This window comes from Myotis myotis, unplaced genomic scaffold (assembly GCF_014108235.1).
Source record: "Myotis myotis isolate mMyoMyo1 unplaced genomic scaffold, mMyoMyo1.p scaffold_m19_p_2, whole genome shotgun sequence".
In the NCBI taxonomy this organism is placed as follows: domain Eukaryota; kingdom Metazoa; phylum Chordata; class Mammalia; order Chiroptera; family Vespertilionidae; genus Myotis; species Myotis myotis.
Window position 1 is genome coordinate 160,060,241 of NW_023416324.1, and position 21,481 is coordinate 160,081,721.

General features: G+C 56.6%; 1 protein-coding gene across 4 annotated transcripts in view; it reads right to left on the reverse strand.

Moving 5' to 3' along the window:
- ADCY5 (adenylate cyclase 5) overlaps positions 1-21,481 on the reverse strand; it is a 152,045-nt gene that overhangs the window by 31,493 nt on the left and 99,071 nt on the right. For 2 of the 4 annotated variants that reach the window (XM_036351105.1, XM_036351103.1), the window contains exons 4-9: positions 12,081-12,192; positions 11,214-11,341; positions 9,032-9,190; positions 8,008-8,149; positions 5,972-6,112; positions 788-810 (exon numbers count right to left, since the gene is read on the reverse strand). In XM_036351105.1, the coding sequence (XP_036206998.1) occupies positions 788-810; positions 5,972-6,112; positions 8,008-8,149; positions 9,032-9,190; positions 11,214-11,341; positions 12,081-12,192 (705 nt within the window). The remainder of the gene's footprint in view (positions 1-787; positions 811-5,971; positions 6,113-8,007; positions 8,150-9,031; positions 9,191-11,213; positions 11,342-12,080; positions 12,193-21,481) is intronic. The other 2 variants (XM_036351104.1, XM_036351106.1) reach the window with 2 other exon arrangements.

A 21,481-nucleotide genomic window follows, 5' to 3' on the forward strand; every position in this document is an offset into this window, starting at 1 on the left:
GCCTGCTGGCTAGGGGGAGGAGCCAAGAGGTTGGCCAGCAGGCCCCATCAGTGATTGGGGCCTGCGGGCTGGGGCAGCTTCTGCCCCCTGGCAGTGAGTGTGCGTCTTAGCAACCAGTCGTCCAGTCGTTCTGGTCATTCCATAGTAACGGTTGCTTAAGCTTTTTTATATATATAGATAGATAGATGAGTTACTATGGGAGGTTTAATTGTTTTCTCCCCACAGGTAACAGTCTCTGCTCTGTCCTTTCTGGCTGTGCCATCATTCAGAAATGAAAGCCGAGACCAAGAGGTGAGACTTCTAGCCAGGGACTGTGGCCACCCAGTGCTCTAACCTGGCTTAGGCACTCTTTGGGAAGGCTGCATGATCTTTGGGTGTTGAACTAAAATGACGTGGAATTTCTGACAGCCCCTGTGAACTGGGAAGTGACATTCCCTCAGGGCACTGGGATGTGACCAGGCACTGTGTGTGACCACTGTGGCAGGCCTGCACTTTCCTGCGAGCTGCACACACGTGTGTGTATGTACACATGTATGTGCAGAGTGTGCACACATGTAGTTTTGTGTGTGCACACGTGTGTGTGCATGGAGTGGAGACTGAATATGGGCAATGCCAGGGCCCAGCCTGTCTGCTGGATGGCCCGGGCTGACCATCTCTTATCTGCCGTGGGCTCCGGACACTCAGCCAAGACTGCCTGTGGGCTCCTTCCCCATGGAGCGTGAGGAAACAAAGCTGTGAGGCAGATCTGAAGATATGCCCCAGGAATCATGAAGGGCACGTCACTCACTTGTCCTTGGGGTCTTCAAAGCCCTAAAAGAGAGGGACAGAGAAAGGAGAGGAGTGTGAGAACAGAGAGGACTGGACACAAAGGCTTCCAGAGATGGGGCTGTGGGAAGGGGCAGCCCATTTCTCTCTGCAGTTCTCCAAGGAGCTCAGACATAAGAGAAGGTTGTCACTCAGCAGCCCTTTCTTCTATCCTTCCTCCATCCTCCCTTCTATCCTTCCTCCATCCTCCCTTCTATCCTTCCTCCATCCTCCCTTCTATCCTTCCTCCATCCTCCCTTCTATGCTTCCTCCATTCTCCCTTCTATCCTTCCTCCATCCTCCCTTCTATGCTTCCTCCATCCTCCCTTCTATCCTTCCTCCATCCTCCCTTCTATCCTTCCTCCATCCTCCCTTCTATCCTTCCTCCATCCTCCCTTCTATGCTTCCTCCATCCTCCCTTCTATCCTTCCTCCATCCTCCCTTCTATGCTTCCTCTATCCTCCCTTCTATCCTTCCTCCATCCTCCCTTCTATGCTTCCTCCATCCTCCCTTCTATCCTTCCTCCATCCTCCCTTCTATGCTTCCTCCATCCTCCCTTCTATCCTCCCTCCATCCTCCCTTCTATGCTTCCTCCATCCTCCCTTCTATCCTTCCTCCATCCTCCCTTCTATCCTTCCTCTATCCTCCCTTCTATTCATCATCCTTCCTTCCTCCCCCCCTTCTTTTGGTGAATATAGCTGGGCTCTCCCTATGGAACAGGCTCTGTGCTGGATGCGGGGGGTGCATTGCTTTCATTTCATCCACTGGCAAAATCCATGTGTCTAAGCTCTTCCTGTCCCCACACCTAACTCCTTGTCCTATTCCCCAACCTCCTGTCCCCCTCATCCTGGACCCTGGGCTTGGGGGGTCCTCTCCCAATTCTGCAACTTACTCAGATGGAAACAAGAGAAAACCTCGAAGCCGATCAAGCCCCACACATGTGCATACATGCGTGGACACACCTCTTCTACACACACACACACACACACACACACACACACACACACACCACTCCCACTGAGCACATACACAATCTCCTAGGAATTCACAAGTTCTGATGTAAGAAAATTAAACCCTGGTTACCTACAACAGCTTTTTTGGTATCTGAGGACCAACATATTCATTATTATTATTGATTTCAGAGAGGAATGGAGAGGGAGAGAAAGACAGAAACATCAATGATGACAGAGAATCATTGATCAGCTGCCTCCTGCACGCCCCACACTGGGGGGTTGAGTCTGCAACCTGGGCATGTGCCCTGACCAGGTATCAAACCGTGACCTCCTGGTTCAAAGGTTGACGCTCAACCACGGAGCCACGCCAGCCGGGCCCAACATGTTCTTGTAAGGCCAAAGTCGGTTGGGGACCCAGGAGAGAGGAACCCACCTGGCCCGGGTTTGACTACTGTTCTGATGTTCACACACGCAGGCTGGGTGAGAGTGGGAAAGCCCCTCACTGGTGGCCAAATTCAAAGTCCTGATGAGAGTTCACCTATAATGTCCACAGAGGGACAGCTGTGTGCCAGGGTGGAGGGAGGGCTCCCTAACACAGGAGAGTGGAGTCCTGGAGGCAGAGGGGGAGGTGACCACAGCCCCTGGACGGCCCATTTCCAGGGAGGCTCAGGTTGCCACAGCCAGGCAGAGGATGGTCTCCCGCCTCTGAGGCCTGGCAGGGAGCACACTGCTGGGCAAACAGGAGGATGGCAAATGCCAGCTAAACCCAAACCCCAAATGAGCACACCTCTCTTCATTCCCACGGAGGACATGGCTTGAAAATACACCAAGTGGGACTTGTGTTGGTCTCCATGAGACAGAGCTGCCGGGTGCGGAAACAGGCACTGGGTCCACGTGGCCCCGAGGGGCTTTGTCTCTGTTCGCGGAGGGCTCTCAGGGGCCTTGGCAGCCTCCATGGGCACATCCAAGCACCCAGCTGTGGGCTCTGAGCTCCTCCCAGGCTGCCTGGCAGTTGTCTCCTGTCCTCTGCGAATCGCTGGGCCCTCCATCCAGGCTGCAAGACCCACCCACTTCACTGTCCCAGCCTTGGGCCTGGCTGGAGGAGTTGTGTCACTCTGTGAGCATTCCTCCTGGTGCAGGCCCAGGCCGGGCACTTCCAGGATCCCGGGGAGCACAGATGAGCGGGCAGTGGAGCTGGACTGCGGCTCCCTAGGGAACAGGGAGAGACACGGGGGTGCTGAATTCCACCCCAGGGGCCAGCAAGGATTTTACTCTGGGACTGAGAACAACCCCGCTGTTTTATGCCTACAGCTCAAAAATACACCTGACATCTATAATAATAAAAACGTAACATGCTAATTAGACCAGACATCCTTCTGGACCACCTTCCGCCTTGTGTGTGGAGAGCTTAGCATCTGCCTGGGGCGGAGAATTAACAACAGTCAGAATACACTTTGGTCCATAAACCGTGGCAGGTGGTCATTCAGAACACCGCCCAGCGGCCCGGGTTCCAGTCCCCTGACCTGCTTACTAGTTCTAGGACAAGGGTCCTCAGCCCGGCTGCCAGGGCCCTGAGATGGGTCCCTGTGGTGTGTCTCAGCATTTCTGGGGAGCAGTCAGCTCAGCTCAGCTCAGGGGTTCTCTTTGGTTCCCGATTCCTCCCTTCAGACCTAACGCAGAAGCAGAGGCCGCAGCCGTCCACACTGAGGTGCAGGCTCTGGTTTGCATAGGCCTCTGTGCGTCTTCCCCGGGCCCGGGCCCCGGCCCAGCCCGCCACCCCACACCATGTGGAGTTTCCCTGGGCCTGTTTAGATGAGATGAGTCCATGCATTCATTACCCTGTCAACCTTCTTACTAATGAATAAACTGGGGACCTTCAACACTCGTGCCTACACATAAACCAGCAGACCCATTCACTGTGTCTTAAATGCAGAATAAAAGATGGAACAGGATTTAAAGAAATAAACCTCTGGCTACAAGTTAGTCCTTTTCTAACTGCAGTCACTGCTTAACCTAATGTCCACCCCCGACCCCCGCACCCCCGCACCGCGTCTTCACTGGAAGTCAGGGCCAAAGCTCTCCTTTGCCAATGGTGTGCCTGACAAGTGCCAGGACCTGTCCCATCCCCAGCCCAGGCTCTCTGGCAGGGTGCTGGCCCCAGGGGTGGGGGCAACTCTGCCCAGCCAGGATGGGGGAGCAATCAACACCCTAAAGGAGCCTCTCCTGCCGCCAGCCTCCCCTGGGACTGCCCTTTCCCCACTTACAGCCCTTGTGCTACTTCTCCCAAGTTCCTAGTCCTAACGATAATTAACATGTCTGCCAATGAGGCTCTGAAATAACTGTAGATTCCACTTACACCAACTATCCCTAAGGAAAAAAGCTTTTCCCAGATTTTAGAAAGAGAAAGTACCATCAAGCATCTTTCCTGCCTGCTAGTGCCTCCTCTTCACCTCTTTTTCCCCATCTTCCCCCCCCCCACTCCCCATCCTCTCTCCTCCCCACTCCCCATCCTCTCTCCTCCCCACTCCCCATCCTCTCTCCTCCCCACTCCCCATCCTCCCTCCTCCCCCACTCCCCATCCTCCCTCCTCCCCACTCCCCATCCTCCCTCCTCCCCACTCCCCATCCTCTTTTCTCCCTGCTCTGGGTCTCCCCTTTCCTCTCACCACCACCCCTCTTGCCCACCTTGGTACAGAGCCTGCAGGAGATTAAGTGGCTGGGTGAACACAGGGAGGGGACACCAACTGCTCTTTGCCTTGGGAGGGCCCTTGAGAGAGGGGGGTGGTGGCTGGAGCCCTGGGCAACACCGACCAGTCTGTGAACGTCCAAGCTCTGGGGACAATTCTGCTCCCTCATAACCTTGGTGTCCTGTGGGTTCATTCTTTATCATCAAAAGTAAAATGACCCCCGTCAGATGGCTCAGTTGATTGGTGCGTTGTCCTGAACACCAAAGGTTGTGGATTTGATTCCCAGTCAGAGCACATACCTAGGCTGCAGGTTCAATCCCCGGTCAGGGCATGTGTAGGAGGCCACCGATGGATGTCTCACTCTCATCTCTCTCTCTCTCTCTCTCTCTCTCTCTCTCTCTCTCTCTCTCTCTCTCTCTCTCCCCCTTCCCCTCCCTCTAAAATAATCAATAAAAATATCCTTGGGTGAGGACTAAAAAAGAATTATTTTTTAAAAAGTGAAATAGAGGTCTTGACCCAATTCATTTTTCCCCCTGTACACTTTCCTTAAGCCTTTGTCATCTGCTCCTTGCTAGCTAGCAAGGAGAGTGACCATCCCCTGCTGTCCCCTCCCTCAGGTCCCTGGCTCTGCCTGTGAATTCCTATGGAGTCTGTAACCCCTCCTGCTGCAACTGAAGCCTAGTCTGGCCCACAGACCCCAGCTGGGATCCTAATGCACAGGCCCCAGGTACGTGGCCACACTGGGATCCCTGCGCCCTCGTTCCTCCCCCAGCCCTGCCCTTGAGCTCCGGGATGAAAGGAAAGGAAAGAAACATGGCTGCTATAACATGACTTCTGTCACCCTTGTCTTCTTTCCACCTTCCGAATCCCTTTCCATCCTCTGGACTGAACCTGGACAACACCTCCCGCGTTAGCTCTTCCCTGGTATGTGCAGGGATGCTGAGGGTGTCTGTCCCCCGAGGCAGGCAGGGTCCCTTGCGATGGGGGTAGAACCCTATGCTGGCCTCCACGCGTGCAGCCTGCATGCCCCCGCCAGCTGGCTGCAGGGAGAGGGGTGTTTCTCCACACAGAGGGCCAAGGGGACCATCACCTGGCACTTGCCAACAAGCACTGAGATGGTTTCTGAGCATCTGAGTCAAGTGGTGGGGTTCAGCGGGCTGGGAAATGCAGCAGGTGCTGGAAGAACGTCTGACAAGCTGAAGCCCCCCAACTCCCCAAGGCCTCCCCCTGGGCCCAGTTGGCTAGGTCTGCTTCCAGCCCCTGCCAGTAAGCTTTGCTGCAAGGAAGGAGGAAGGGGCGTTGGTAAGTGTGGGCTTACAAAGTCCCAGAGCTCAACTCAGCTTGCCAAGAGATGGTGGAGGAGGGAGCCCGGGGCAAGAAGGCAGGCATTTTGGCTCCTAGTCCAAAGGTGGGTGAGCCTCACGTCCAGGCGTTTGTTCTGTGGCTCTCCAGGGGCCGGGCCCAGCCTCAACCACAGGAGGCCCATCCCTGGAGAGGGCTGCCCGCACACTGCCCTGCCAGCACTCACCATCCGCTTCATCTCCTTGGACACCTGGTTGCTGCCCAGGTGGTTGTAGAAGGGGCGCTCGGCTCCCCAGTGTGGCGGGTTGTGCCCGATGGAGTTGGTTCTCTGGCGATTCATCTTGGCGATCATGGCCTTCTCTTCTTTCTGGGAGAGCAACACAGACGTATCAGCCTGTGGGCAGGGCCCACATGTGTGGCGTGTCTCATCCCCAGGTGCCCTAACCAGATGCCCAGGGGTTAAGGCAGCTGCCCCTCTCTTCTCTGCACAGCCTGGAGCCCAGAAGTCTGCCAAGATCCTAGAGCTCACCCAACAAAGCATCCTGATCCCCCCGAACTCCCCAAAGCTGGCCCTGGCGGGCCCAGGAAGACAGTGAGGTGTCTGCGAGGAAGCAGTGGGGCCTGGGACACCTGTCATTCACCTGGAATTCTCAGGGGTGGGCCGACCTGGGCCTGTAGGTGTCCGGGGGTGACAGAGGGAGAGGAAACCTGTGATTCCAATCTCCGCTCAACTTATCCAAAATAGGCGTGTCCTAGCAGAGTGGGAGGGGGCACAGGCCCTGCTGCCCGGAAAGCAGCTTCCAGAGGTTTGGGCCATTAGAAAAGGAGATTCGAGGACTGGCATGCATTGTACAAATACACAAACAGGGCCTCAGCCAGACGTGTGCCAACCACATCTCTTCTGTCCGTCTGCCCATTCATCCATCCAAACAGGCCCCGCTGAAGGTGTGGAGAGCCCCACTCCCACCCCCGCCCTGAGCCTGGGAAGGAGTGCGCCAGATTAGGGGTGCGGCGGGAAGGGGGCGGACTGTTCCAGCTGACACTGCTGGGGGTAGGGCTATCACTGTCTGTCTGTCTGTCTGTCTCCATTTCATCCTTTCTGGACCACTTGTCAAGTGGGAAGAGCCGAGACCCAGAGAGCCCAGGGCAGAGGGCAGGAAGGGTGGGCCCCTGGAGGCCTGGGAGCAGGTAGAGGGGGATGTGGGAGGAGGGCTGGGAGGGTCCAGCTCATTTATATTCTAGCCAAACAACAAGCACATATTTAAAAATGTGTCAACTAAGCCCCAAATGTGTCAACTCTCTCCACAGTGCCCTCCATCCCCCCGCCCGCTCATCACAGCTCCCTCAGAGGCACCCGCAGCCAGTGTCAGGGGCAGCCAGTGTCCGGGGCAGCCAGTGTCCGGGAGCGGCCCGGGAGCTGCTGATGCAGGAGGTGCCACTGACGTCCCTGTCAGGGGGGCCCTGCCCCAAAGAGCCGTGCCTCCTTGAAAACCAACTTTTGCTCTCGTCCAAGACTTTCCCTGAACTGTCCTCACAGCTTAATTTCGCCCTGAGTCTGATTTCTTAGGAAGGAAACGGAAGCTTTTCTCTACCACAGGGCTCTGACCAACAGATAAATCCAACGGAAAGATCCACCAGTAAAAGGCATTTCAGTCTTGGGAGAAAAAGGAAATGTTCTCATCATTCACTTTAAAAATTAAGGACCTGGAACATGACACTATTAAAAATAGAACCCTGAAGTCTGCTGATAATTCAATTTTATATTTTGGTAAGTGTGGGCTGAGACAAAAGGAGGGAGAAGAAAGAGACTAGAAAGTGAAAGGGGAAAAGACAGAGGTTGAAGAGACAAAGATTCACAAGTTCCAGGAGAGGGAGCGAGAGCGAGAGCGAGAGCGAGAGGGAACAAAAGTCCGCTTTGTCCCAGCAATAGCGGAGAAGTGAGATGAACATATGGGAGACACAGATCTCCTTGCGGCTTCATTTCCGGCTCATGACCTTCCGGAGCAGTGTGACTAACTGATCTGAGCCTGTGCATTTTTTGCAACAGAAGCAAATTGAAAACACTCCCTCTTCGCGGGGCTCCTGTAACTCTGATGTCCTTCCAGGGACGCAGGAGCCATGGCTGTGTAAGGAATGCATGACTTGGCTCTAGAAGAGGAGGCAGAAGCAGGCCAGGGGAGTCCCTCCCCAGAGAATGGAGCCCCTGAGCCTCCCCGCCCCAGCCCCTGCCCCCAGCCCGCAGCCTTCAGCCCAGCCCCGGACCCGCTTCTGGGTGCAGCGCAGGATGAGGAAGGTCTCGATGCTGTGCTCCTTGAGGTAGGCGTTGCGCTCGCCCCCACAGCCTGGCTCCACCTCGTAGTCCCCGTTCAGGTAGTTGAGTGTGGCCTTGGTGATGTGGATGCGTCTACAGGTGCAGAAGGAGGTGGAGGGGAGGGAGAAAACGTGAATTCAGAGCTCTAGCTGCCAAGCAGAACCCAGATGCACCGACTCAATCCCGATTCAAAGTGCGGCTCAGAAGCCAACCCCAGCTCGATCCCCACTTGAGGTCCTGTTTCCCTCCAATGTCATCGAATGGCTCAGGGAGGGTCCGTCCCAGCTCGCGACCCCTCGGCCACACAACCTCACATCTACGTACATTGTTATAACAACACAACACGTTCTTACCCGGCCAGGAACACAGCCTGCAGGCTCAAACTTTGCAAACCTGGCCAGGAGCCAGCAGGAGCTCCTACTGACTACCGGCTGCGTCCAAACCCCCACTTGTTATGAATGCCATTCTTAACACCGGCTTTGCCCATTGGTCCCTAAAAAGCCATCTGCTCTACTTACATTCCTTGGACGTAATATGTTTTCCTGTCCCGTGTCTGTCCTCGCCCCACCCCTCAGCCTGACACTCTCCCTACCCCACCTTCCTTATCTGTCCAAATCCTGCTTATCGTCCCGGCCAGCTCATCCCACCTCCTTTCTGCCCTGGATACCCCAGAATTTATCTGTGTGTTCTCCCTCCTCCAGAGCTCTGCCCTACCTCCCGCATCTCACCAGCCACCGCATTTTGTGTAAACAGTTTCTGGGTGAAGGCCCGGGAAGCTGACCTGACACTCCCTACCACTTGCCCTGATGTCGTGTAAGTAAATTGTCAGGTTGAATAGTTTCTGCTTAAACTCTGCCACCCCCAGGGTTTCAAGCGACTCCATCCTGCCCACTCCAGCCCCGCCGCTCACGACCTGGCCCTGAGTGAACCTGGCAGGGAGGCTCTGTCGGGGCCCTGCCCACAGCCCTCACTCACCCAGCCTTGCCTCCAGCCTCCATGTGGTTGGCCAGTGTGACGTCGTTAGACCAGACGTCGAACTGCCACTTCCTGAGACCAAGGACACCGCAGTGTACTCGCCCGCTGTGAATTCCCACGCGCATGTTCACGTTCACCCCTGTCACCTCCCGGACCAACCTGGGGATGGAGCAGGGGTGAGGCTGGGAGAGGGTCATGGGCCGGGCACAGAGTGGGGGTGAGGCTGGAAGGCAGGAGGTCAGGGGATGTGTCAGAAGGTGCAGGGGTCAAAAGTCATTTCTCTCTAGGCCAGTCCAAACCCAGGCTAAGACCCTCCAACCTGCAGGGCGGGGCTGGGCGCTGGAGCTCAGGAGCTGAGAACTGTGAGGTGCTGCTTCCTGACTTGGCCACAAGGTGGCGTGACACCTCACACTAAAACCCAGGCCCCTCTGCTTCCCCCGACTAGGGCACCTGAAGCCATTGCTACCCTCAGTCCATGACATTGTGTTTCGAAAATGCAAATGAACATTAGTGCCAACTTGAGCCAGACGGGGAAGTTACAGCCAATACATACCCCATTCATATAATGCTCTTGGCTTTATCCACATCGCTGGGCAAGAGAGAAAGGTGGGTAATTGAGGACATGTGTCTGCTCAGGAAAGAAGGGGAGCCTAGGCAGGGGTAAGGACTAGGTGTCCCCGATGGGCTAGAAGACAGCTCCAGTCCCTGCTACCCAGGGGGTCCCCAATAGACAGGTGGCCATCCAGGGAGTAGGTCAGAGATTGCATCCTCTGTGGGGAAGGGAGTAGGACAGAAGCTATCCATCTCCAGGTCTGTGTCTGGGCCCAGGGTCAGGCATTCTGGGGTAAAGTACACAGGATGCACTTTTTAGGGACCTGGACCCTCCCAGACACGCTGGGGATGAGCCCACTCAGCCAGCTGTGGGCCAGCAGTCTGACTTGGCGGGCTGACCACGAGGGTACCAGCCCACCCCACCAGGGAGAGGCTGACCCCCTGCAGGGAAGATTTATGTCATCCATCACTTCTCTTGTCCTGGGACCAAGTCTGCAAATAGTTTACTGGAGCCATTCCTTCCATCTGGCCCCTGGCCACTTGCTTAGGTTGGTGCTATCTCATGCTACCTTCCTGACTCACCTCCAGGGCCACCTCCTCCATGCAGCCTCTCTAGGTCTTTGCAGTGTAATCAATGGCTGCCTCCTTCACACCTCCCACCACAGTGCGCCTCTCTTACCTGGGGGCACGCCTGGGCTCAGGCATGGAGCCCCAGCCTCTCTCCCTCAACGGACTCCACGCTTCCGGGTGAGGGACCCACTGGTGAGCCCAGGCCCACAGGACACTCAGCAAGCACTGTCGAATGGGACTGAGCCAAACTTACTGGACCCAGCCACTTCCTGGCCAGCGACTCCGACCTCTGACCTTGCCCCCTGTGGCTTTCCCTCTGCCCCTGCCCAGGCTATGTCTAAAGTTCAAAGTTACTGAACCTGGATGCAATCTCTAACCTGCTCCCAGGGTGGCATGTAAGCTTGGCTTGTTCAGGATTTCTAATGACCAGGGGCTCCTTCTATGGCCAACAATGACCAAAAATTGCCCCAAACCCTTTCTGCCATATTCCCAGGATGGATGGATTTTCTTAAATGGGAACACCTGTGTTTGACCCTCCCTGCCTAGGAATATTACCCTGGGGAGCTATTCACCCGTGAGCCCAACCTTTTTCATCTGGTAGAAATGCGGGGGGCGGGGTCCTACGCCCACCTGAGTGATGGTGAGGACACGAGGGACCACTGCAGGGCAAGGCCCCCACACGGCACGGCTGCGGCTTGCCCTCCGCTCCTGCAGAGGGGACCCAGCCCCTGCAAAGCCCTCCCTTCCTGCAGGACACGCTCCCTCGGGGAAAAGCCTCCCCAGGTGCTATGGGTGAAGGGAGCGCAGGGGGAGGCTCAACACCTGCAGGTGCAAACCAACCCTCCCGCCAGGCCGGGTGGTCCTCAGGAGACGGCTCTGCCCCACTGTTTCCAGACTCCATTGGTCCAACCAGGTGGCCAGTCAGTTATGTGGGCTGTGGGCCAGTCCATCTACAGACAGGCGGTCTCCCGGGAGATGGACAGACCCCTGAAGAGAGATAGCGCCCTAAGATGGACAGATTCCCTGCAGATGGGCAGTCCTCCTGGAGACAGGCACTTACGAGATGGCCTCGATCATGTCCATGCCCATCTCCACGCAGCAGTGGGCATGGTCAGCCCTCGCTTCAGGCAGCCCCGAGACGCAGTAATAACAATCCCCCAGGATCTTAATACGTAAACAGTGATTCTCCTGGAAAGCAAATTAATTTTTAAAATTAAAAATAGCAGGAAAGTGAAGTGGGAGGGAAAGAAACGGGAAGCAAACAGATTCGCTCCATGCCTGGAATAACTTGCCTTTTAGGGCAGTGAGCACAGACCCAGTCCCCATGAGCGCCCCGTCCTGGGACAGGGACAGGCTTATCAAAAGCCTCAGGGACAGAGGATAGGCTGAGCAGCCCTCAGGGAAGCATTCCAGCCTCCCCAAGCTCGGGAACTCACTTTCATGGCCCCTGCAGAGGCCCAAGGTGGAAGAGTCCTCTCTTTCTGGAAGCCCCTGGCGGGTGGGGAGTGGGGGGCAGGCTGTCTGCAGGCCAGATGGTATCCAGACTCATTCTCCCATCACTCGCCAACCTCACCAGGAAATGGCTCTATGGCACCTCATTTGTCCCATCAAACAAATTCCTCGGGAATCAGGGCAGTGTTACCCGCAGGCCTCAAACCCCTCCCACTGACGGAGGGCTCACTCACAGCATCTCAGACTGAGTGTGTGGCTGGGGCTGATGCAGGGCGTGAGCACACCGCCACCTGTGCCCGTCACCAGTTCCCAACAGCAGGCTCTGCCAGGCAGGGCACACCCTGGCCCCGTGCCTGCCCCTGGGGTTCATCGGGTCCTGCCTACGGCACCCTCCCTCAGGCAACCCAGATCAGGCCCTCCCGCTGGCCCTGGCGGAGGCACTCGGTGCGGCGGGCACGGGCGGGCGGGGACTCACCGCAGCCAGCTTGTCGAAGCGGGCGAAGAGCTCGTTGAGGGTCATGACCAGCTCCTGGGCAGTGCACTGGGACGCCAGGCTGGTGAAGCCCTCGATGTCAGCGAACAGGATGCTGGGGAGACAGGCGGAGGAGGACCCCAGTGAGGGAGGACGGGCAGGGGGCCGCGGCCAGGGCCACCCTAGGCCTCAGGCCAGCACGATCCTGGGGCTCCGCGGCTGCTGGGGAGAGAGCCCACAGAGGCCCAGCCTGGGGACCCGGGCATGCGGACGCTCCCGGCTGCTCAGGGAGCAGCTGCGGTCCTCTCTGGGTTCTAGCTGCTACCCGGGAGGAAAAGGGGCCCTGAGGGTGTGTCAGCCGGAGTTTACCACAGACCCAGGCCCCCATCCTCATCACCTCTTGGGCATGCCCCTGCCCCTGCTGGACCCGGAGCCACCCCTCAAGGTGGCTGGGCCTGGGATGGGGCTCAGGACCGAATGGCGGCCTCACGAGGCCTCACTTCATGCACATGGGACTCCAGCCCCGGGCTCTCCGCCCCAAAGAAACCCTCTACAGGGACGGCCTAGAGGAGGCCCGGTGGGAGGTGAAGGGGGAAAGCCAGGAGGCGTCTCTGGAAGCCCCAGCTCATCCCCACCAGCTCCTCTGGCCTCACCTACCACCCCACACCTCGCCCTGGGTGCCCACCAAATGCACCAGCCGGTCCCTACGCGGCACACTGCGGAGCTTCTGTGTTTCTGAGGCTCGTGTTTCCAAGACTGAACCACCTTCCTTTGTCTCATAACAGATGACCAGAGGTGAGGACCCAGCGCCAGATGTATAAGGGCCCCTAGAATTTTTTTTCTTGAAATGGACACACAGTCACTAAACCCAGTGACTCTCACGTGCTGAGCTACTCCCAGGCCGGCATGGGCTCGCTGTGTCCGTCTCAGGGAAGAAGCCGGAGACAGCGGCACGGCAGGCTCCCCCAGGCCTGTGCTGCTTCCGCACACCCCAGCCCCGGAGGCTCCAGAACTGAGCCCCGCTCTAAAGGAAGAATGTAGGACTAAACATACGTTGTCACTTTATTCTGAAAACGTGTGGGTGCCTTAAGCATGTCTTTATTTCGCCGTCTGACATCTGGGGCCTTGCTCACCCTGGGGAGCCTTCCCTCCGGCAGCCGGTTCCCCGAGTCAGCACCTCCCCTCAGGGTGGGCCCCGCCCCAGTCAGGTTCTCACACCCCAGCCACCAGCCCCTGCCTGAACCACCAGGGACAGGTGCCAGACACGGGCAGTCCTAAGCCCACTTACCCCGCCTCACCTGTTCCTTCCCACAATGAAGGCTTTTGCCCACATTTCCCCCTCATTCTGCCTCCTGGTGCCTCCCTGCCTGGCCCCCAGGACATGGTGTGCCCTCAGCCCTCGGGAACTATAACAAACTATCTTTTCGATGGAAATCGTCTCCCGGACTCACCACACCTGGATACTAATGAAACCTACATTTAAAAACATTTCGCCAAAACCACTTTGGCTCAGTGGATAGAGCGTCGGTCTGCAGACTGAAAGGTCCCAGGTTCGATTCCGGTCAAGGGCACGTACCTTGGTTGCAGGCATATCCCCAGTAGGAGATGTGCAGGAGGCAGCTGATCGATGTTTCTAACTCTCTATCTCTCTCCCTTCCTCTCTGTAAAAAATCAATAAAATATATTTAAAAAAAAAAAAAAAACATTTGGAAAAGGGGGGGGGGGCGGAACAATGTAATACTGTCAACAATAATTATTTAAAACAAAACAAAAAGTTGGACACTGTTCTAAGCACTTTACATGAACTCATCTAAGCTTCTTTTTCAGGCGAAAAACCAGAGGCCCAGAGAGGTTGAGTCACCTACCCAAGGCCACACAGGCAACCTGGCTCCACAGTCCAGGAGTTGGACCAATAAACAGTACGCTGTCTGATGGCCTACAGTCGTCTTAAGGAAATAAAGGCATTGTCAGTGGTCTGGCATTATGTACGGGGCAGAGGAGGCGAGGGGCGCATGGGCTGTTGTAGGTGGGCACGCACTCAGTGGCTGCTTGACAGCTCCCGAGGGGCAGTGGACACAGGAAGTGCCCCCTGGGGCTGCAGCCAGGCTGTCACCTCCCAGGGCAAGCATGGGAGGGCAGACCCAGGTGCCGAGCCCAGTGCTGTTTCCTGGCATCCAGGGTCCTCTAGCCACTCAGATCCCAGCCTGGATCAGCAAAGACAACTGCAGGAGGAAAGCCAAAGAGAGTGGGGAAATGGGGGGGACACAAGAGACGAGACAAGTGAGGGGAAAGAGAGAAAGTAGGGAGCAGGAGGAGCAGAGGAGAGACACTGTCTCTTCAGGCCACAGGACTCTGGACATCAGACAGCTGCTCGGGGAGCGGGCAGCCACGTGCAGAGTGCTGAGATGAAAGGGAGTCGGGATCACCACCACGCTTTGATGCCTGGTGTCTGACACGCAGACAGGCTCAGCGCCGGCCCAGGAAGTCTCCGGGCTTGCGGCACGCTGGCGGGAAAGGAGCGAGTGAGGGAAGCTAAGGGCTCCGGGTCCTGCTCTGGCTTCCTAACCAAGTGCAGACCCCATCCTGGCCCGCCTGCCACTTCCCGAGCTCCGTCTCTCAGGCAGCGGCCCACTCCACCCAGGAGGCGGGAAAAGGTCTCTCCTTGCCTGTGAAAAGCACCCTCACATCGCTGTTCTGGACATTCTTTGACTCAGGAAATCAAAGCAAGTTGGGGTCAAAATTGGCTACTTCAGAGTCAAGGAGCACAGTCAGCTGATCTCACGATTTCGAATGCACAGCCAGTGATGCCAGGCCCAGCGGCTGTTCCCCTCTGGGCCGGAGGCTGGTGAGACCCCATAATAGGAAGGAAAAACGTCCCTGGACTTGGCAGAGGCAAGGTAAGAAGAAAGAAAGAGAAGGAATTGCCTGGGAAGCATGAGGCACATGTGTGTGAACCAGGGGCACCTATCCAAACTCACCTAAGTCACTCAAGGCAACACAGGGGTCTGTCTGCCAGGTATGGACACGGCCAGGCCTGGGCCATCCTCCTTCCCCACACGTGCCCTCGCTGGGCCACAGGGAGCACTCACCCTGCTAGACCCGTGGTCCTTGAAAGGGCGAGTCATCGCGGGGCCTACGTGGGCCGGCCGCTGGGCCCCATGAGGCACAGCCTGACCACACTGCTGGCGGCCTCGGGCACCGACTCCCCAGCCCACGGCGGGAGCCCAGTGCTGGCCGCCACCCGCCCGCCGCCCCTGGACCGGACCCGCGCGGCAGCGGCAGCAGCGGGGCAGGGCGGGGCGCGTGCCCTCGCCCAAGGAGATGGAGGAGGAGGCGATCGCTGGCGCCCCCAGGGACAAGACGAAGGACGTGGACTTCCTGTCTGGGCTGGAACTGGTCGATCTGCTGGACCCCCGGCAACCGGACTGGCCCCTGGAGCCCGGGCTCAGCTCGCCCTGGGGGGGGTTAGGACTGCGCCCTCCATCTTGCCCTGGGTCCTCCATTTTTGGGGCGGCCGCCATGTGCTCAGGAGAGTACCTTCTTCCCGGAAGCCCAGGCCCCTGCTGGCCACGCCCGGGATTTCTTTAAACTAACCAATGCAAGGGACGTGTGCGCCATAGAGATGACCACATCCTGTGTAACAAGACCCGACTCACGCCTGGCCCACAGTCCCCTCCCCTGCCCTTACTATAAAACCCACAATCCCATCAGGCCTCGCTCTCTCTGACACTGGGCTTACCGTTGCATCGGTGAGTGTGGTCCGGGAGCCGAACTAGTTCGAAATGAAGGACTCTTTGCTTTTGCATTGGATTGGCTAGCTCCCTGGTGGGCCCTTGGGAATCTGAAATCTGGGCACAACAGTTCTTAGGCCTGGGGCCTGTCAGAACCACCTGGGAGCTTTCATAAGGAGAGGTCTCAGAGAGCTCCCCCTCCACCCACACCCCCCGCCGAGATGCTAACTTGCTTGGCCTGGGGTGGGGTTCTGCTACTGATTGTTTTTGTTCTGCTTTATTTTAAGCTTCCCTGGTGATTCTAAGAGGCAGCCAGGGTTGAGAAGCCTGTACTAGTTCAAATGTCACCCTCCCAAGGCGGCTTCCACCACCCTATTTAACTCTACAGCCCCTCCCACATGTCTCTCTCCCTTCCCTGCTCGGCCTTCCCCCTTGCGCTTTTCACCATTTAATATATTTTTTATATTACTGAGGTGGTCACTTATCATTACGCTCCTGTCTGTCTCTCATACTAGGAAGTGAACTCCTTAAGGGAGGGAGTTTGGTCGATTTCATTAACTGCTATATCCCAGCCCCACACCACGTCTGGCACAGAGTAAATGCTCAATAAAACGTGTAACGGACTGACCAAATAAATGAGGAGAGGCCATGTCTACTTGCCTTCCGCTCTGTCCCCACCCCCACCACCCATATACATCTAGCACTATACCCAGCACACAGTAGGTAACAAAGTACCATAAACTTTGGCTTAAAACAACAGAAATATATTCTCTCACAGTTCTGGGGCTAGAAGTGTGAAACCAAGGTGTCAGCAGGGCCATGCTCCCTCTGCGATTCTGGGTACAAGCCTTCCTTCCGCTGTCTGGTGGTTGCTGTCAAGCCCTGGCCCACAGCTGTTCCACGCTCATCCCTGCCTGCGTCCTCATGTGGGATCCTTCCTGTCTATCTGTCTTCACAGGACAGGCTCCTCTTCAGATCAGGACACCAGTCGTTTTGGATGAGGGGCCCACCCTCCTCCAGCCGGACCCCTCTTAACTTGATTTCATCTACAAAGATTCTACTTCCAGATAAGGTCACACTCACAGATACCAGGGATCTCAACATACCTTTCAGAGGGACAAAATTCAGCCGGTAAGGGTCTAATATATACTGGCTGAATAAAAGAGAATAGTCATAGTTTCAAAGCAACGAAGCGGCAGAACCAGCAGCTCTAGTAGCCCTTCCTTCTTCTCCCCGGGCCTCTGAGAGCCCCAAGCATGCCATCTGAGACACGCACCTGCAGAGCCCGGGGCCCGGGGCCCGGCGCCCACAGGTGCTCCAGGAGATACCGGACACAGGGGTGTGTGCGGGCCTCCTGGAATCTACTCTTCCAAGGCCCCTCTGGGACCTTCAGCAGCTGCTGAGAAATCAGGGAGGGCAGGCTGCTACAGCTCCTGCTGTCGGGAGGTAGGACAGAGCAAGCAGCCAGCGGGGCCGAGGGGCCTCAAATCAGGGCTTCTACCCCACATGGCAGCGTCAACAAGGCCTCAGAGACCCCAACCCCAAGCCCTGCAGCCTCTCCCACACGTCCTGGAAACACTGCCACCTCCACATCCCCCCGCCCCCCTCGGAGTCACACTCCCCTGCCATGGGGGGCGGGGGGGGGGGGGTCTGCTCGGTGACTGTCACTTTGGGAGGCTCCTGCTGGATGAGGGTTAGCCAAGGCAGACTGTTCACTGGCCAGCGTCCATGCCCTGCTCCTTGGTCATTCTGAAGGCCATTTTACAAGCAGCCGTGCCGTGAGGTGCTAATTCATCGATTAGCTCCCACTTGAGAGCTCGTGTTGGCAATGTGCGCAGAAGCCGGGCAGGCCCACTCTGCGGTGCGCGCCTCCCTAATTGCCTGCCATCCGTCACTCGCGGCCCCTGTATTCCACTCCAGAGGCAAGAGCGGGCAGGCGCCTGTCCCAATGACCACAATGGGTCCTTCAGCCATCTGTCACTGCCTCGGCCCAGCTTCACCACGTGCGTGCTCGGTGAGGCACATTTCCTCACTGACGCTCCCTCTGGCTGCCAACGGGCCCTGTGGCGAGATGACGCTGTCACATCCGGCAGCATCTGAACACCCAGGAGCTGAGTTCGCCTAGTGGTCTGGGCAGCCGACATCGCAAGGACCTGCCCCTCTGACCTCCTGCATTCCTCCGCATTGTTCAGGGGGGGTACTCAAGAAATGCCAAGAGGTCTGGCTGGTGTGGCTCAGTGGTTGAGCATCGAACCAGGAGGTCGTGGTTCTAGTCTCAGTCAGGGTTGTGGCTTCGATCCCCAGTGTGGGGTGTGCAGGAGGCAGCCGATTAATGATTCTCTCTCATCATTGATGTTTCCATCTCTCCTTCTCCCTTCTCCCTTCCTCTCTGAAATCAATTATATATATATATATATACATACACATACATACACATACATACAGTGGGGCCTTGACTTACGAGTTTAATTCGTTCCGTGACGGAGCTTATAACTCAAATTACTCGTATGTCAAATCAAAAGTGAACGAGTGAGACACGTGATGCTGGGCTGATGTGGCATTCACTGTGACGTTCGCTGCGCCAACTAGCAGTGGGGTATCTGAAGCTGGCCCGTAACCCGAATTTTAGCTCGCAACTCAAAGCAAAAAATTAGCCGAGAGACGGCTCGTATCTTGAAAAACTAGTTAGTCAGGACACTTGTAAGTCAAGGCCCCACTGTGTGTGTGTGTGTGTGTGTGTGTGTGTGTGTGTATATATATATATATATATATATATATCAAGATGAAGGACTTTCTGGAGATGGGTGGTGATGATGGCTGCACAACAATGTGAATGTAAAAGTGGTTAAAATTGTAAATGTTAAGTTATGTATATTTTACTACAAGTAAAATAATTAATTGATTAATTAATTAGAAAAGACCCAACCCCAGTGGCTTTCCCAACGGGGCCAGCTGGGTGGTCTGGCCGCTGTTCCCATGGCACCAGCATGGCCCTACCCCACTGTGAGGGCTGGATGCTCCCTAAGGGGTGAGCACGGTGTCTCCCATCTACTCCTAGTCCTGACTGGCACATAGCAGCAGCTCAGCAAATGTCCGTGGAATGAATGAGATAATAACATAAAGACCACTCATATCCATCACTGGTGGGGGTGTGGAATTCAGAATACTTAATATCAGGCTGGAGACAGGAGTGCCCGGAGTGTATGGACCACTCCTCACACGGTCGGCTGGCCAAGGACATCTTCCCTCTCTGCCCACAGGGTGCACACTCCACTCATGGGTATCTGAGCACCGCGGACACTGTCGGGAGGTCATTATAATTCAGAACACAAGGTAGCTGGGCCAGACGCCAGAGTGACCTGGGGATGGCAGCCAAGTCCTTGAAGGAGACGGGAGAGGAGATAATAACCTTACAAGGGGGGTGAGGGGAGGGCTGCGAGGGACTGGGGAGAGAGGGGGAGGGGGAGGGAAGGAGTGAGGGCAGGGCAGCCCTCCTAGCCCTTGCTACATCCTTGCGGTATAGGGGTGGGTGTTACCTCATTTTCACATCTGGGCCAATAACCCCTTTGCTAGGCCCCTGGCTCCAGCCCCCCATGATTCCTGAGTCCCTGAGAATGAGCCTCTGGTTCAAGCCAGTGAGGCCAGATGCCCACACTCCATCCCAGGTCCACACAGAGGAGCCAGGGAGGAACGAGTTTGTTCAGCAGGACCAGCGCCCCCTGAAGGAGGAGCTGCTCCTGAACAATCTCTGGCTGTCCCACCATCTATGACCTTTAAAACCTTAGGGGTCGTATGAAGACAGGCCAATCAGGTGCGGGGCCATCCTCATTCAGTAGAGACCCCATGGAAGGGGGGAACCCTTCAGTACCCCCTCAGCCTTCCCAACCCCTGAAATCTTTGGGCACTGGGTCACCTGACCTTGATGTTGCCTGAGAGCCTGCCCCACGTCCACAGGGCAGACAGGCTGCAGCCACCTCCTGGGACAGGGGCCAGAGAGGGGCTTTACACACTAGACCTCCTGTCCCTCCCAGCACCCCTGCAAGGAGCCCCAGGGCCCCAGATAACAGATTCTGCCCCTTCGCGACTTTTATCACAGTGTAACAGGATAATTGAGCAGTGCGCTGTGTGACTTCTACACCCTTGGAGAATGGAGTCCTACCCATACCTCATGTGACACATTCCGATTTACTAGCTAATCTGTTGTTGAGCACGTGTCTTTCCGAACAGAAGGTGAGCTTCCCAGTGTCAGGCACAGTGTCCCTTCACCCCCTGTCCTGAGCTAAGTGTCTGTGAGGGCGGCCAAGGGAGGCAGAGGCAAAATATCCGCTGACCAAGGAGTGCGTGGCCACCAATGCTCCCATATTACAGGTGAAGAAACCGAGGCTCAGATGAGGTGACTTGCCGGGTTCCCAGCGCTACGGAGGGGGAGAGAGGGGAGGGACCCAGTCTGCTCAGCACAGACATGCATCTTGCTCCACAGCAGGAACCTCTTGGTAAGGGTGCCCTGGTGTCACCTGGGCTCTGGCTGTGCCTGTACATTTATTGTGACCCATGGGGACACGCCCTCTCCTCGTGGGGTGCTTCTCTGGCTGGCCTGTTCCTCCGACCCCAATGTCCCTCCTCCAAGGCAGAGCACTGGGAGCCCCGGCCCAGGGCAACCTTTGCGGGCATGTGTCGAGGCTCTCGTCCCAGGAATGGGGACAGCACAGCCCACCTCTGACCCCGGGCACTGCTGGCCCCAGGAGGAGCAGATATCTGGGGGAAAGATGGGGATAGGCAAGAGGGATCTCAAACCCCAGGTCTAACGTCCCAGCAATGGGCCTCAGTCCCAGCTGATCTGTCCAGCGGGGAAGGCGGGGAAGGGGGGGGGGGGCGGTTGAAATGTCTCCATCTGTCCTCACACATCGGACAGGAGAGGATCTGTGGGGCTCCTGGTGTTGCCTGGCCTCTGGCTGCCTCAGCCCTTAGCCAGTGGTGGCGGCTCAGCATCAAAGGTCCAACAAGCTGCTGGCAGTCCCAGGACAGCTGTTCTTCCGGGGGGGGGGGGGGGGGGGGGGAGGAGGCAAGGGTTTGGGGCCACAAAGAGTGGTGGCGCCTGTTTGTCACTCCTCCCTGCCCAAACTCCCTCCCATCAGTCTCTTCCCCGTCCACAGATCCAGTCCCAGTCTGTCACACCACAGAGTTGATTTATTTTTCTCGTGGCCTTGCTCTCGGTGGGGTTAGAGAACAGCATGTCATCACCCTCTCTAAATATTACTGTTCCGCAGAGATTTGACAAATGTGACTCATCACCCTTCCACTAGCCAGCTAGAGAATCCCCAGGCCTTTCTTTGTTGATAGGAGGGTGATAACAATCATAATGATAACAGCAAAACAATGGCTGCTCCCAATTACTGACCACTCCGTCAGATCCTGTGCTAAGCACTCTCTGAGTATTACTTCATTGACTCTTCACAACCCTATGATTAGGTCCTCTTCCCAGCCTATTATGCAGATGAAGAAACAGGGTTCAGAGTGGCTCAATGCCTACAGCTAGGCCTGGTCACACAGCCAGGAAGCTGCCCAAGCCCAGGCCTAATCACTGCGATGTCACCCTCCACCGGCTTCTCAACCCCCAACCCTAGCCAGAATCCAACCCAAAAAGAGACTGGAGCAAGCAAGGTGTCTCCATCG